Here is a 15472-nt window from a genome sequence, read left to right on the forward strand (position 1 = left end):
CGCATGCTTACTTTTCTATCTTTTTTTTCAATGTTTTCCTGTAAATACGCTGCGATTTTCCGAATTAAATGGCACCTCGAACATACGCTTTTACACTTCGGATTTTACGAATACACTTGCGAATCCTCTCATAAAAACTCATACTTTTAAAACACAAACAAACTCATACATACACATATACTTTTCAGGCTTCATGATTGCTCGTCTCTAAGGTTGTCAATCTCTCAGTCCTAAGTCCTAAGCCGTACATGTATAATCATGAACGTCGTTGATATATCTATTGTTTTTATATTGAAATTACTAACTATTTATTTCATAATGTAGATCTTTAATAAAAAAATTGTTCTCTTATACATTATGACCTCTCTTTTCTTTTTATTTATTCTTCATACATATGCATGTCACGTGATTGTCCTATTTATGCTTTAATCACCTCACATGTTATTTTTGTTAATCAAGACTTAATAATTGTTCTAATATTAATAAGATAACTTAAACAACTTGCTATAAATCTAGTAATGTTGATTGCTTAATAACATATCTCTTAAAAATAGTCTTATATGTGTTTCATGAACCAACTTATATTTATTATTTTTAGGGGGTATGAAAATGTTAAGTGGTTATTCTTTTGCATAAAACTTGTCATGAATCGATATTAAGTTGAGTCAGCAATGGACGAATGTGGTTCATAACCGTGTTCGTACCGTCACCCCCCAAACTCAATCTATGGTTCATTGACCATCTATGGAGTCAAGACGGGGAAATCTACATTGGATAAACTAAAATTGTCCCAAGGTTTCCTAATATCCAATTAGGTTTTGCCGTGGCAACTTCTTTCAATACAAAACAATTTTCAATCAAAACCTTTACAATGAGCTAATCAAATACGCGCTCATTCTGCGTAGGCGAAACAAAAATACGTCTATAGTAAGAAAAATAGTTTTCATGGAAAATACTTTTTTTTTTCACCCGGATCACCCTTCGGGCTACATCCGGATCGAGGCCAAGTTTGGAGTGGTTAGGTTTCATAGCTCTCCCAAGGGTGTTGCGGGGATTCGAACACGGGTCCGTCCTACCAAAGCCAGTCGCCATCACCACTGGGCCAACACTTACTTGGTTTCATGGAAAATACTTTCCTTCTGACCAAACACACCCTAAGGCGCATTAATTAGATCTTACATGAGGGAGTGTGAAAAATTGAAATATCCATAATATATTGCTGAAATTAAAGTATGTATGTCAATGATATTAAGGCCTTGTTTGGTTGACAAAACAAATCATGAGAAGTGCAAATTCCTAGGAAGTAGAAGTATATGAAGTTGTTTGGTTGGCAAAATCATGGGAATTTGCACTTCCTAGGAAGTTCTACTTCCTCCAAAATGGAGGAAGTTACTTACCTAGGTCCCCCTAGGTAAGTAGAACTTCCCATGGGAAGTTCTACTTCCCATTATCAACCAAACACAATTTTACACTTCCTAGAAATTTCAAATACATGGAAAAAATAACTTCCTAAAAAGTATGACTTCCTATATCCAACCAAACAAGGCCTTAAATCATGCAAGAATATACTACAATTTATAATAATTAAAAAGGCATCATAAAATAAATACAAATAGATGTACACTCGATAAAGAACTTTGAAGTATAATGAATTGTACATGGTCCAAGAGTATAATGGTCAGACTTTTTGCTCAAAAAGTATGGTAACTTCATTTTGGAAAAACAGAGCACTACAAGAGAAAAAGACAGAGTTGTTGTAACTAGGGATGATACTGGATCTTCGACTGGCTCCAAATTCTTTTTATACGACTCGGATCTTTGTAATTTTGAATCCAACAAATCTGGGTTAGAACCAGATCGAGAGAATGAGAGATCGATCTAAATCTTATTTTTAATATCCAAATTCGATTTAAATCTTACTATGAATTTGCTTTCTACTTTGAGATATATCTACACTAGAATTTTTTGCACGCGATGCGTGCTTGAATTTTTTTCGAGCAGAAACTCAATTTTCTTCGACGTAAGAGTCAAAATTTGAACATTAGACATACGAAGTATAATTGTTTTTAGGTTCAAAATTTGATTGGTTTAGTTTCTGTCACTTAAGTCTCTCACCATTCTTTTTGTTTTTTTTTTTTTACTTTTTAAAGTTAAATTCTATTTTGAATTTATTTATGATTTCTAATATTATAATTTTTCAATTAGTTGATTTTTGAATTAAGTACAATACTTCATAAATTGTAAAGAAAGTAGACACTTTGATTTCAAGTCAATTTTTTCATAGGTTGTAGTTTGTAAGTCAATTTTTAGGTTTTTGTAAAGTTTCCTCATTTTAGTGATTTGCATAACGTAAATTACGCAATTTTATGATTTTAGTTGACTTGTGAGTGATTATTATAATTATATTTTTGATATTTTTGTTTGAAGCCCCCTTTGATTTGTAAGTGAATTTGTAATTTAGAATGGGAAGGGGGTAAGATGGTCTCTTCATTCGGGGACACCATAGCTTCCCCCCTTCCCTTATATAGTAGAGATATGTTGTACTTTAATTCTTGAATGATAATTTATATAAACCTTTTTACCTTGAAAATTTATCGCTATTATAGATTAGAAAAAAATATGTCCAAATTTATGTAAAAGTTTCATTATATATAGGAAACACTATAAAAAAGTAAATAATTTTCCTTGTCTAATTTCTAAATTCTGATGTCACTACAAATACACTTCTATTTTTTATCATGGCCCACCATTAATTGTGAATGGTTCTTGAGAATAGTGATTTGTAAGTAAATTTTTGTAAATGTTTTTGTATGTATTGACGTTCTAGGTTATTAGTTTTAGTTTGTACATTAATTTTAAGTTTTTAATAAAGTTTCCAGATTATTTGAGTGATTTGCGTGATTTTTATAATGTGATTTTCTCAATTCTATGGGTGATTTGGAAAGTTTATTCTTTTAAGTGATTTGTGAGTGAGTATTGTAAATTTATTTTCGGTATTTTGATTTTGACATTTCTTTTGTAATTTAGAAAGAGAAGGGGGCAAAATAGGCGTTTCAAAAGAGGACACCATTGCTTCTCCCTTCCCTTATATAATAGAGATATATATTTTAAGTGATAATCAAATTTCATGATAGTTAAAATAGTCTTATTAATGTTCTTGTGTCGTGACAAATAAAATGAAATACATGATTTTTTTTCACAAGAATCTTTCTATTGCGTGTTTCTATAATATATTTTCAAGTTTTTAAAAAATAATCATATTCAATAAGATTAGGATTTATAGATCCGCATATTTTATGGATCCGGATATTTGAGATTCGACGGATTTAAGTCAATGTTGGATCCATGTATAAAGATATTGAACCAATTAAGATCTGATCCATTTTCATTGTTACTTTTATCACATCTCTCATCTAATGTTGCCTACGGTCGTGTTGCCAAATTAAATTTTAGGAGTAGGAATAGATCTGTTTACGATCTTAAAGGGTATTTATGCCCCATCAAAAATATATTTTCCTTTATTTTTTCCTACAATCAGAAGCAAAGTTTACCGATCAAAAGAAAGTTTGTGCGTATTGCTCACTACTCTGCTCCATGAAAAAACATTCCGTGTACGGATTACCATGGAAGAGGTTTGACCCTCACTAGTCACTAGCAATCAACTACATCTTTTTTAGGTACATTGGTGGGACCACTCCTATTAGGCGACATATTTTTTTTTTTTTTTTTTTAGAGGAAGGCAATGTGTTTTTTTTTTATTGCCCACTTGGTTCACCGAAGTTTTGCTCCGAGTATATCCGAGTCCGACCCGGGTCGCACATTTGACTTTGGTGGGTGGGTCTCCCAACAATAGTTTATGCATACAGTGAGGCTCAAACTCGAAACCTCCCTTAAACGGCATCAAGTTGCTTAAGACTTGAGCCAACTCTTATTGGTTAGGCAATGTGTCCTTACTATTGCCCACTTGCCAGTTTTCCCCTTTAAATCCTGATTAAATTGTTGCCTTGTTCTTTTTTTCTTCTCCATCTTTTGATCAATCTCTTGGTGTGTTTTTTAGGGAACTTGATGTTATTTCTTTTACGTATATTCTACATCCTATTTCTTCCAAAATTACATTTCTAGCTAGATATCACTTCTTTAAATATGATATAAACTTCATTAAGCTCACGTAAGTTTTTATAAGTTCAGTGATCCAAGTGAAGAGAACACACTAGAGGTGATCATTAGTCAGGCTTTGCCAGTGTCAAAATCTCAAGCCAATTTTTTTCGTGTTAAAACCTGTTATTTCGAGTTGGGCTAAATAGCCTAAATTTCTGAATTTGGATTGTCCAATGGCCATCTATTTTGCTTAATAATCAGTCTGGACGGACCGAAGTCAAATTGCGGGCCGATATATCAAGCCCAAAATCCGCTAATTTTTAATTCAAATCAATGTTGTCACTTGTCACCTCTAAAACATACCTAAATGTGACCCTTAATTTCACTTTATAGGTTGCTATATTAGTTTTTTTTAGAAATATATATGTCATTTACGATATAAAATCATCGTTATTTTGACAAAATCATTAAAACTTTAGCCACTTGAACTAATTTCAATTTTTTTTTTGGAGTAAATGCAATTAAACAAGCATTTCAGGTTAATGGATCAAAGAAGAAAATCTCATTCCTTTTAGGATTTTTAAAAAAATCTTATATGATTATATGTATCGTAATGATATATCCCTATTTATTATCAGTAAATATAATCTTATTGTATTTTATATTTTTTAAATGAAATCTTAAAATTCTTAACCTATGTTTTGTAACATACTAAGGGCCTGTTCTCTTCGGCATAGAACAATTGAACTGAATTTAATTGAACTGAATTGAATTGAACTGAACTGAACTGAATTGAATTGAACTGAACTGAAATGAATAGTAATATGTGAGAGTAGAAGTATCGTCCAGAGTTGAACTGAACTGAACTGAATTAAATTGAACTGAAAATAAGCTGGAAGAGAACATGCCCTAACCTCCGTTTTTTTTAATAAGTGATACATTTCTCTCTTTTATGTGAGAGCTTTTTAGAAAAAGTGTGTCATTATTAAAAAACGAAGGAAGTATATTAGTAAAATCCTTCCTTTTATGTAACTTCATCATCTCTTGGAATCAGTTGTGATATGTTTCCTTTTTCTCCAAATAATATTGGTAACGTTTCCTTAAATAAATATATTGCCCATATCAACATGCAAAGCATGAAATCTCCCTTAATCCCTTTGCTTTACCACGTTTGCCTTAACAAATATGACTATATATATACAATATACTACCAAACCTGCTACTACACTACTCCATAACACCACCTTGTCTTAATTGTTGCATAACAATAATGGCTCATACCAAAGAAGTTCACGTTCTAATGGTCACACTTTTTTACCATGGTCACATAAACCCTATGGTTCACTTTGCCAAACTCCTTGCATCAAAAGGTCTTCATGTAACTCTAGCCACAACTAACCATGCTCGAGAAAAAATATTAAATGGGTTAGCCACACGAACCAACTTCATCGACTATGAGTTCTTTGATGATGGTCTTGACATCGAACTCGACCGTGACTCGAAACTAGCTAGCCTCATAGAAGAGTACCTTCCAAGAGATGGAGCTAAGAATCTATCAAACTTAATTTCTACACTTGAAGAGAAAGGTAAAAAATTTGCATGTATAATCAACAATTGTTTTGTACCATGGGTTACAAATGTTGCAACCATGCACAACATATCTTGTGCCATGTTATGGGTACAATCTTGTGCAACATATGCCATATTTTATCATTATCACCACAATACACAATCTTATTTAGCTTCATTGAATGATCCAAATTATCAAGCTAATTTTGACATTCCTGGATTGCCATTGCTTAATATTGAGGACTTACCAACCTTTATTCTTCCTTCTAGTCCTCCTCATTTTCTTAAGGTACTTATGACAACCATGAATGTACTTGATCAATTTCAATGGATATTTGGAAGTTCATTTTGTGATTTAGAAGAAAGTTTAGTCCATTCCATGGCACAATTCAAAGCCATTCACCCAATTGGTCCTTTAGTCTCACCATCTATGCTAAGTGTAGAAGGCGCGCAAGAGGATGAACAAGAAAGTGATATTTGCATGGATTGGCTCAATAAGCAAGGTAATCATAGAACATGTGTAAAAATATTGTGTTCTCACTCTTAATTATCTCATATATATTGGTGACTGATGTTGAATCTCGTAATTTTTTAGATATACTAATATACTATAGATATAATACCTCTATTTCTATTCAATCTACACAGTTTGCTTTTCACTAGAACTAAAAAAAAATGAAAAAGTAATGGAGAGCGGACAGGAATTATGAAACATGGGGAGTAAGAAGTATACAAATAAAGGAGAGAGGAAAATGAGGTAGTTGGGGGATTTAAATAGGTCAATTTATCTAGTGATGGACTACATGGAGACAAAAGTGAGAAATAATGATTGATCATTTACCGGTAAAGTAACAAATGTGACTATTAAAAAGGAACAAACCCACTGTGTAACTTAAAAAAAATGGAGATAGTATAATTTCATAAAAAATATCTTTTTGCTTTTATGTTTTGCTTATTTTATGTTTTTGCTCATTCAACATTTTTATGCTCATTTCACAACGTTTTTGCTCATTTTACGTTTTGTTAATTTTACGTTTTTCTCATTAAACTTTTTCATGCTCATTTTACATTTTTATCATATTAAATTTTTGCTCATTTTAATTTTTCTACTCATTTTCTACTTTTGCTTATTTTACTTTTTTTGTTCATCTTATGAAGTTTTTCCCATTTTAAGTGGTTCTCACTAAGAGAGGATTTCATTAGGACTCAACCCTATATATATATTAAAACTGGCATTTATTAATCAACTTATTTTCGTTGATCGTATTTTTTGTGGGGAAGGACCGATTGAAATAGGATTTTTATGGGGAGACACCACTTAATTTTTTTTTTGGAGGGAAGGACCAAATAAAATACTTTCGTTGGCAACTAAATACCACATTACGATTTTCAAACCAAATTGTCAACTTTTCGGCATTGATAATTGATTTTCCCTTAAACCCTCATTTTTTTTTTTGTCAACTCACATTCTTTCTTTTCTCCTTTTTATTTCACGAGATCCCCAACTTTTTTTTCCTCTTTCTAAAATCTTCATGTCTTCTTCTTCTCCATCTTATCTACTTCTCCATATTTTCACTAATTAACATTCTCTCTCTCTTCCTCTCTCCTCACTTACTCACCCACATCGTTCCAGATTTTTGTTTACCAACAACAACAATAAGCCTGATTTTTTTATCTGGGTTCACCTGTTTCTCCTCTACGAACTCGGACGAGTGCACGCACTTGCTTCGAGTTCTCTAACTAGTACTACTACCCGCTCTGAGATTGAGGATGAGAGCTTTAGATTCAATAAAATGAGGAAAATTGGGAAAATTGAGGGAAATTGGAGAAATTGGGAGAAATTAGGAAAATTAGGGCTTTTGAATAGTAAGAAGTGGGGAAATAAGACAAAACAAAAAAAAAGGTTTTGGAGGAAAAGAAATTGTCAATGCTGGAAAGTTTACAATTTGGCCTGAAAATCATAATGTGGTGTTAAGTTGCTAATATAAGCATTTTAATGGGTCTTTTCCTCCAAACAAAATTTTAAAGGATGTTTACCCATAAAAACCCTATTTTAATTGATCATTCCTCACAAAAAAAACCCTAATTTTTATTGAACAAAGAAACTTTTTACTAACTAAACCTTATTCTTAAAAAATATTGCTTTTTAAGCTAAGAGGGGAAGCTAAAAAAAAATGTCTTGTAGTCAATGTAATGTGAAGTGACTAGTCATTTTTTCTCTATTTTTTCAATGTAGGTCACAGTTACTCCTAACTTACATGTGGATTCTTTAATATGATTTGATACTACTACATGTATATTCACTAATGAAAAAAATACCTAACTCAAGCTGAATCACTAAATCTTACAGGTACATCATCAGTGATATACATTGCTTTAGGGAGCATATCCGTGTTGTCACAAAGCGAGACAGAAGCACTAGCAATGGCATTGGAGAGTGATAGTAATAAACGATTTTTATGGGTGAGGAAGGAAGGCGAGAAGATTCTAGGAAGGAAAATGGGGGAATTACCAAAAGAATTTTTGGAGAATACAAAAGATAGAGGACTTATAGTTCCATGGTGTTGTCAAGAGAAGGTGCTAACGCACCCGTCTATTAAATGTTTTTTAACTCATTGTGGATGGAACTCGACATTAGAAACTATAACGGCTGGTATACCCGTTATAGCGTACCCTGATTGGACTGACCAACCAACCAACGCTAAACTACTTGTAGATGTGTTTAAGGTGGGAGTAAGAATGAGCAAGAGCAAAGATGGTCAGCTTGGAAGAGAGGAGATTGAGAGGTGTCTTCTAGAGGTGACCAAGGGACCAAAGGCTTTGGCTATGAAGGAACAAGCTATCAAGTTGAAAGTATTGGCTAAGAAAGCAACAATGAGTGGTGGCTCTTCTAATATGAATGTTGATAATTTTGTCAATGAACTAAGTGCCAAAAGTGTGTAACATTAATTTATGCTCATTTTTGTCAATGTAGGTTGTTTGTGGCATATTGTTTAGATTGTAGTAATTTCAATCTGTACTAGTTTTACCCTTTCATGTCTTTGGAATTTGAATATCTTTTAGGTATTAATCAACCATATCAAAACTAAATTGTCATGTTTGTGAAAAATACATAAAGCAATGATTGATATTAAAACGAACCCACGTTAAAAAGTTAGGGAAAGATAAACAACAATATAAATTACAAATGTGGCAAGCTACTCTTATGGTTAATTAGTTTTAGCATAAAACCATATTGAGGCTTGAGATGTATGTATAATTATTTTTTGATAAAGAGTTTGACTTATATTCTTTGAGAAAATAATTGATAGGATAACATAAGAGAAAATATTTCATGTGAAATGGTCTCATAATTGAACATCATAAAAATGACTTTCTCTATTCGAAAGTAACTATTTACGTTTTTTAGAGGTAATATTGAGAAGTAACATTTTTTAGTAAGATGACAGGCTCTACCAAGCTTGATCCTTTTGTAGGACGACTCGATCGAGTTAACAGGCTACACACTTTGGGAGTATCGGAAAAAGGTATGAGAGATCTCCTTCTTCAGAGTGACTTAGTGAGAGTTAAACCTCAAACCTTGAAGTTGAAAAGTACAATTCCTACCTACTAGGCCAACTTTAACTTGACATATCTAAACGTAATAACATGTCGTTTCTAAACCCTTGTCAAAAAAAAAAAAAATGTCGTTTCTTTGTTATGTTGCAAATACTTTTCTATTGTAGGGCAAATTTTCAAACGTCGATCATAAAATTCTGATACTCACACTTGCCACTAGCTAGATGTCGCAATAAGTGTGGTAGTCTAGCAGCAAAGATCAGAATGGGAGACAAATCATTGTGCACAGTCAGAGCTCTGTCTATCCATTTCAACAAGGTGCAAAAGCAAGAGATTACATAAAGGACATTAGTTGTTGCAAATTGGGAAACAATGGAAATCCAAGTGTAAAACAAACCATTTCAAGTTTTGCACCTCTAAAAAGTACTGATTTGTGAAAAAAAAAAGAGCCAAAACTCCAAAAGAAAACAAACAATCAAGATCATTCAAAACCCTTATATAAGCTTCTTTGAACTTGCTTGTTCTAAGTTTTCTAGTTTTTTAGCAATAAGTAAGTTGAGAGTTAAAGAGATGAAGTTTAACTTCAGGAGTAGAATTTATTGTGCATGTATTCTAGCAATGTTGCTGCTGTTATCTTCAAGCTGGATGGACGTGGTTGTAGCATTCAAGGAGAAAGAAAATCAGAGCAATGTTGAATATTCAAAAAGTAAGTTTAAAAGAGTGGTATTAGTTCCTTCATCCTCTGGTTTCCCTGCACAAAGGAAGACTCAACCATGGTTTACTCCAAAAGGAAGAATGTTTACATTATCTTCTGGACCTAGTAGAGAAGGGTCAGGTCACTAGTAGAGTAGTAGTAGCATTTCTTGTTATTTGGTTTCTTGTGTTTGAGCACCAATTAATTGTAATGTGCTATATGTAATTTCATGAAACTTCATAAGATGTCAAGACTTTGCTTTGTTTTACTTGCATTACCCTTTGTTTTTTTTGGGGAGTGGGAGTGGGAGTGGGAGTGGGAGTGGGAGTGGGAGAGTTCTGAAAACAAGACACGTATATTGGGTAAGAATCAATCAATAATATGATCAACATTTAAATATTGACTTCTGAATATAATTCCACATGATTCTCATCATATAAGATACAAATACCGGCTTTTGAGTTTAGCTTGAAAACAAGATACAAAAATTGGGTAAGAATTGATCACATGATCAGATATACAATATTAATGTTTGGATTGAGTATTATGTACTTAAAGAAAGTTTAATCTTTGTTAAACTGATATTTAATAAGCAAGATAAAATGGATTTAATTGGCAGAATGCCATAGTTTTCATTCTCATACAAAAACTTGCGGCTGTGTCTTTACAATGTGTTTTTGTGTTTTTTCTCTTACCCTACATTTCTCTTTCTCTATCTATTTATATACAACTAAAACTAATCACTACAGACAAATTTTGCAATCCTACAAAACTACCAGACAAAACAGTGCACACACGTACATAGTCACATGATCCCATAAAATATCAAGTGACATGATTGCAAAAATAAATCCTATGAGGCAAGGCATATCAGGGTCGTATTTGGACCTGGACGAGAGGAGTATGTGCCCAGGACCCCAAATTACGTAACCCAATTAAGGAAAGGCAAAAAAGAGAAAAAAGGGAAAAGTAACAAAAAAAAAAAGAGAAACAAAAAATAAAGAAGAAGGAAAGAGCACTGCACATAAGGGTGTGCACTGGTTTAGGACCGGACCAGAATCATAATCCGGGATTTTCTTGGACCGGGACCGGATAGGAAAAATTCCGGTCCAGTCCTGGACCTCTTGGACCTCGAAAAAAATCTGTTTTTTTATTTAAATTATATACATTAAAAATTAATAATTTTAATAACAATAATCTAAAAGAATAAATAGTAGCTTTTTCAGTTTCTAACTTTCTACCTTTTATTTTTTTTTAACATATAAACTTTTTTTTACTAAAATAATAGAAATTCTGGTCCAAGTGGTCCAGACCGGACCGGTGGACTGGAATCGTGATATTCAACGAATCGGGGACCGGACCGGAATCTCTGGTCTAGTTCAAATTTTGGTCTGAACCGGTTTGTGCACACCCCTAACTGTACATAGTTGAAAATTGCGCCATACCTCAAGTTTCAGCCAGTAGTCTTTAGCTCCTTCAATCAGCTTCATTTTCTTACGCAATTACCCCACTTGTTTTCCAATTCAATTCCAAATTCCAACTTATTTCCCAGTTTTATTCTCTACTTCCAAATAAAATTCAGTTGTAATCGTTTAGCGCAAATCTACAAAGTAGTTGAAGATGATTTTCAACCTTAGGAACGACCTTCTCAGACATTCAATAATTATCAGTGGGTTTACCTTAAATACTACTCCTTCCATTTCTCTTCACTTCTCAAATACTCATCGATTTTCCCTCTTTCTTTTGTTAATTATTTTTCACCCTTTACATTGGTATTGTGGTTCGAGAATTGTGTTCTCACTGGCTTGATACTTCAAGAATTCATCTGTTCAAAGAGATTATGAAATTAGCATCCAATCACACAAAATTATTTGGGTAATTTCACTCTGTTCTCTGCAATTTTTGTTTTTTGTTTGGATTTTTTTTTGGTTTTGTAAATTTTGAAATCTTATTAGATGGTTTTTTAAATAAGTATTATTACAATCATTTGAGAATTTGAATAACATTGTAAGTGCGTTTACAATAACTAAGTAATATACATCAATATACTTGACTAAATATGGTTATAATGTTTGTAATGAGTAAACCATGTTGGTTTTATTGTCTTTAACGTTGTTTTTTGTTTTTTAATTTTGTTATTCTAATTGAATTTTTATTTGAATAATAATTATAGATTTCTAGGTACTGTGGTTGTTGGGTTGCCTCTTGTTGGATTTGGTGGAGATAGGCAAGCAAGCCCAAGCGAGGAAGGAAGCCCAACCCCCAGCATCCCGTGCAGGCTATTGCTGTGTGGGTGGTTCTGCCTTGAAGGCAGATCGTAGAACTTGCGCCTGCATCGGGCTGGCGGCTCTTCGGGACCGCCGTCCGAAAAATCCAGTTTGCACGTGTTTTTTTTACGATTTAAGTTTCAATCGTGGTTATTGGATTGCTTTTATTCCTTGTTGTATAAATATCCTATTTTTCTGGTTTTAGAAGATATAACACACATATCTCAAAGTTCAAACTTGGAGCCTAATCTTTTCTAGGATTTTAGGGAAAAGAGTGAGTTTGTGAGAGATTGTATGTTCATCATTAATTCTCCATTGATTCTATAGTGCAAGTTTGTGGGTTTTTCTCCGGAGCTCGGGTTTCCCACGTTAATCTTGATACGTTCTTTCTTATTTTTTTCCTCTTTGCATTACTTGGTTGTTGTTTCAATTTCATGTTTTTTATTGCTTATTACACAAACTAGTTAGCATATGTTTCTAAATCTTAACAACTCTAATGTTCGTAATCTTAAAAACATGAGGTTCCTTTGGATGTTTGAATTAATATATTAACAAAATCTTCTAATCCACTTTCTATAAGGAGTACTTAATTATACACCACTCAATGTTTCTTTTGTATCTACTAGTGGACAGTGGTCCCGAACTATAAACACAAATGTCACTCAGGGCCTGTTCTCCCCAGCTTATTTTCAGTTCAGTTCAGTTCAGTTCAGTTCAGCTCTAATAAGTTCAGTTCAGTTCAGCTCCAATAAGTTCAGTTCAGTTCAGCTCCAATAAGTTCAGTTCAGTTCAGTTCAGTTCAGTTCAGTTCAGTTCAGTTCAGTTCAGTTCAGCTCTATTCTTTTATAACCATTTTGTTAAATATTATTATTATTATGTTGGTATAATTTATTTTACTAATTACTATTATTATTATCATTATTATTATTTAAATATATATCATTACTATTAAGTATTATTATTATTATTATTATTATTGTTGTTGTTGTTGTTTCTATATATTTTTTTTATTATAGCTTTACTAATTATTATTAGGAGGAACATGGTTTAGGTCAAAGCACAAATAAACCCACTTTTTTTAGCCCATAAACCAATCAAATCGCGTCAAGACGGTTTATGATGTAATTTTCGCGGTCCAACCCAATCATTATTTTTATTACTAAATATTTTTAAATTATTAAATCTAATTATTAAAATAGTAATATTAATTTACTTCTTAGATATTATTGTTATTATATATCATCGTCAAGTATTAATATATTAATACAAATAATATAAAATAATTATTATTAATTATCATTACTATCATTAATTATTATTATTATTAATTTATGATTATTAATATTATTTATTTATAACTATCATTTAAAGATATTCAAAATACTACTATTATTATTATTCATTATTATTACTTATCATTATAATTATTATTTAATATTCATATTATTATTGTTTAAAATATTATTTATATATTTATTACATTCAATTTATTTCAATGTAATATAATTCAATTCAATTTAATTCAATTCAATTCAGTTCAGTTCAGTTCAGTTCAGTTCAGCTCTGATAAGTTCAGTTCAGTTCAGTTCAGCTCCGATAAGTTCAGTTCAGTTCAGTTCAGCTTTGATAAGTTCAGTTCAGTTCAGTTCAGTTCAGCTGTTTTATGCCGAAGAGAACAGGCCCTCAATGTTTCAAGTTTAAGTCATCTAGTTCTAGTGAATTTTATTTGCTCATTGATGATATTCTAGCGTTAGTTAGTCATTTGAACGTTGTAATTTGGTCCTTTGTCAAACGTTTCAGTAATATAGTGGCTCATATGTTTGCTTATTTTCTAAGTGTGGAATTTGGCTATAGGTGTTGGATGGATGATATCCCGAATATAGTTACTTGTTATTTGGAATTTGATTTATTGAAGTAATTTCCTCTTTTGAAGTTTCCTTCAAAAAATATTCACTTTCCGCCATGCAAAATCCTAAATTATTTGCTGAAGAGACTCATGAGTCATTTCCCACGAACTAATATCTCGATTTTCCGCCACACTAATTTGGATTACCATTCCCCTTTTTGTCTGCAAAATCTTCTTCTCTTTATTAACTTTTGTATGAATCTCTTTGATGTCAATCATCAGCATTCTCTTGGCAGTTGGCATATTGCAAAATGTGATTTCATTTCAAGATTTATGTCTCCTTTATCTTTGTTTTTTCCCTCATAAATGTTGTTTTTTTCGACTTCTTAGTGGTACTGGACTACTGGTAGTAGACTAAGCTAATATCCATTCGATTTATTATTGTGGGTCAAGACACCAAGCAACGGACCAATGAACTAGCTATCATATCTTAATTTACATCGGATCCATAGTCAGTCTGTTTAGGCTATGTTTAGTTCACCTGAAATTTTCTGATCTGAACTTATTTTTTCTGATCTGATCTGATCTAAACTTATTTTTTCTGAACTGATCTGATTACAATATCTTATCTTTTAGATTTCTCTCAATAAATATTAATCATGTGGGGTCTTGTTTGATTCGTCTAAATGAGTACTTTATTAATATTCAATTATTATAATTTTTATTAATATGTAATGAAAGATATTTAATAGTAAAAATGAGTTTTTAAAACTGATTGATCTGATCTGAACTTATTTTTTCTGATCTTATCTGATCTGATCTGATTAGATTTGAAATAAACAAAAATAAGGTGAACTGAACATAGCCTTAGTTAGTGGTGGTAATCATAATTTTGTGTAATATTAGCAAAAAAGTTCTCATGTCAATCACCATGATGATGGGAAATTCATACAGAACATAGGATTTTCTTTATAAATATTCATTACCACCTATATCACATTTTTAAGTGGTAACTAGTTTTTGGACTTGAGTTATGTCACGGGTTAATATATTTTTCACTTACTAATATTTTACTTTGAAATGATAGAACTAAACATGACTTGGTTTAGTGGTTAAGGCTTTAGTGAATAAACTTGAAGTCACGAGGTCAAATTTTTCACAATGCATTTTCTTTTCTTTTTTATTGTATGTGTGTTAGATGGGAGTAAAGCAATCTAAAGGAGAACGTCATGTGACACTGTTCCTTGTTTTGGAATGCCTTTTAATATATTACTCCATCATCCCAAAATATAGTTTCCATTTCTATTTTGGGTGTCCCAAAATATAATTCTCATTACTTCCACATTTTCCCATAATTTATCTAGAAAAACCGTATTTCATCATTTATTTGCTTCTTGAATTTTGTTTTTTCCTTTGTTTATTCAACCAAAATGTTATAAT

The 15472-nt window shown here is 32.0% G+C and overlaps 1 protein-coding gene and 1 long non-coding RNA gene across 2 annotated transcripts; both read left to right on the forward strand.

The window, feature by feature from the left end:
• The first annotated feature begins 5368 nt into the window (after positions 1 to 5368).
• LOC104895000 (UDP-glycosyltransferase 84B1) lies at positions 5369 to 8610 on the forward strand. Its single transcript, XM_010681394.2, has 2 exons — positions 5369 to 6170; positions 8018 to 8610. The coding sequence occupies exons 1-2, from the start codon at positions 5369 to 5371 to the stop codon at positions 8608 to 8610; spliced, it is 1395 nt and encodes a 464-aa protein (XP_010679696.2).
• A 2741-nt stretch (positions 8611 to 11351) lies between these two features.
• LOC125499070 (uncharacterized) lies at positions 11352 to 12535 on the forward strand. Its single transcript, XR_007275738.1, has 2 exons — positions 11352 to 11794; positions 12093 to 12535. It is a non-coding gene; the product is annotated as an uncharacterized LOC125499070 (long non-coding RNA).
• Positions 12536 to 15472: the final 2937 nt, after the last annotated feature.

Source organism: Beta vulgaris, chromosome 6, assembly GCF_026745355.1.
Source record: "Beta vulgaris subsp. vulgaris cultivar EL10 chromosome 6, EL10.2, whole genome shotgun sequence".
Taxonomy (NCBI): Eukaryota; Viridiplantae; Streptophyta; class Magnoliopsida; order Caryophyllales; family Amaranthaceae; genus Beta; species Beta vulgaris.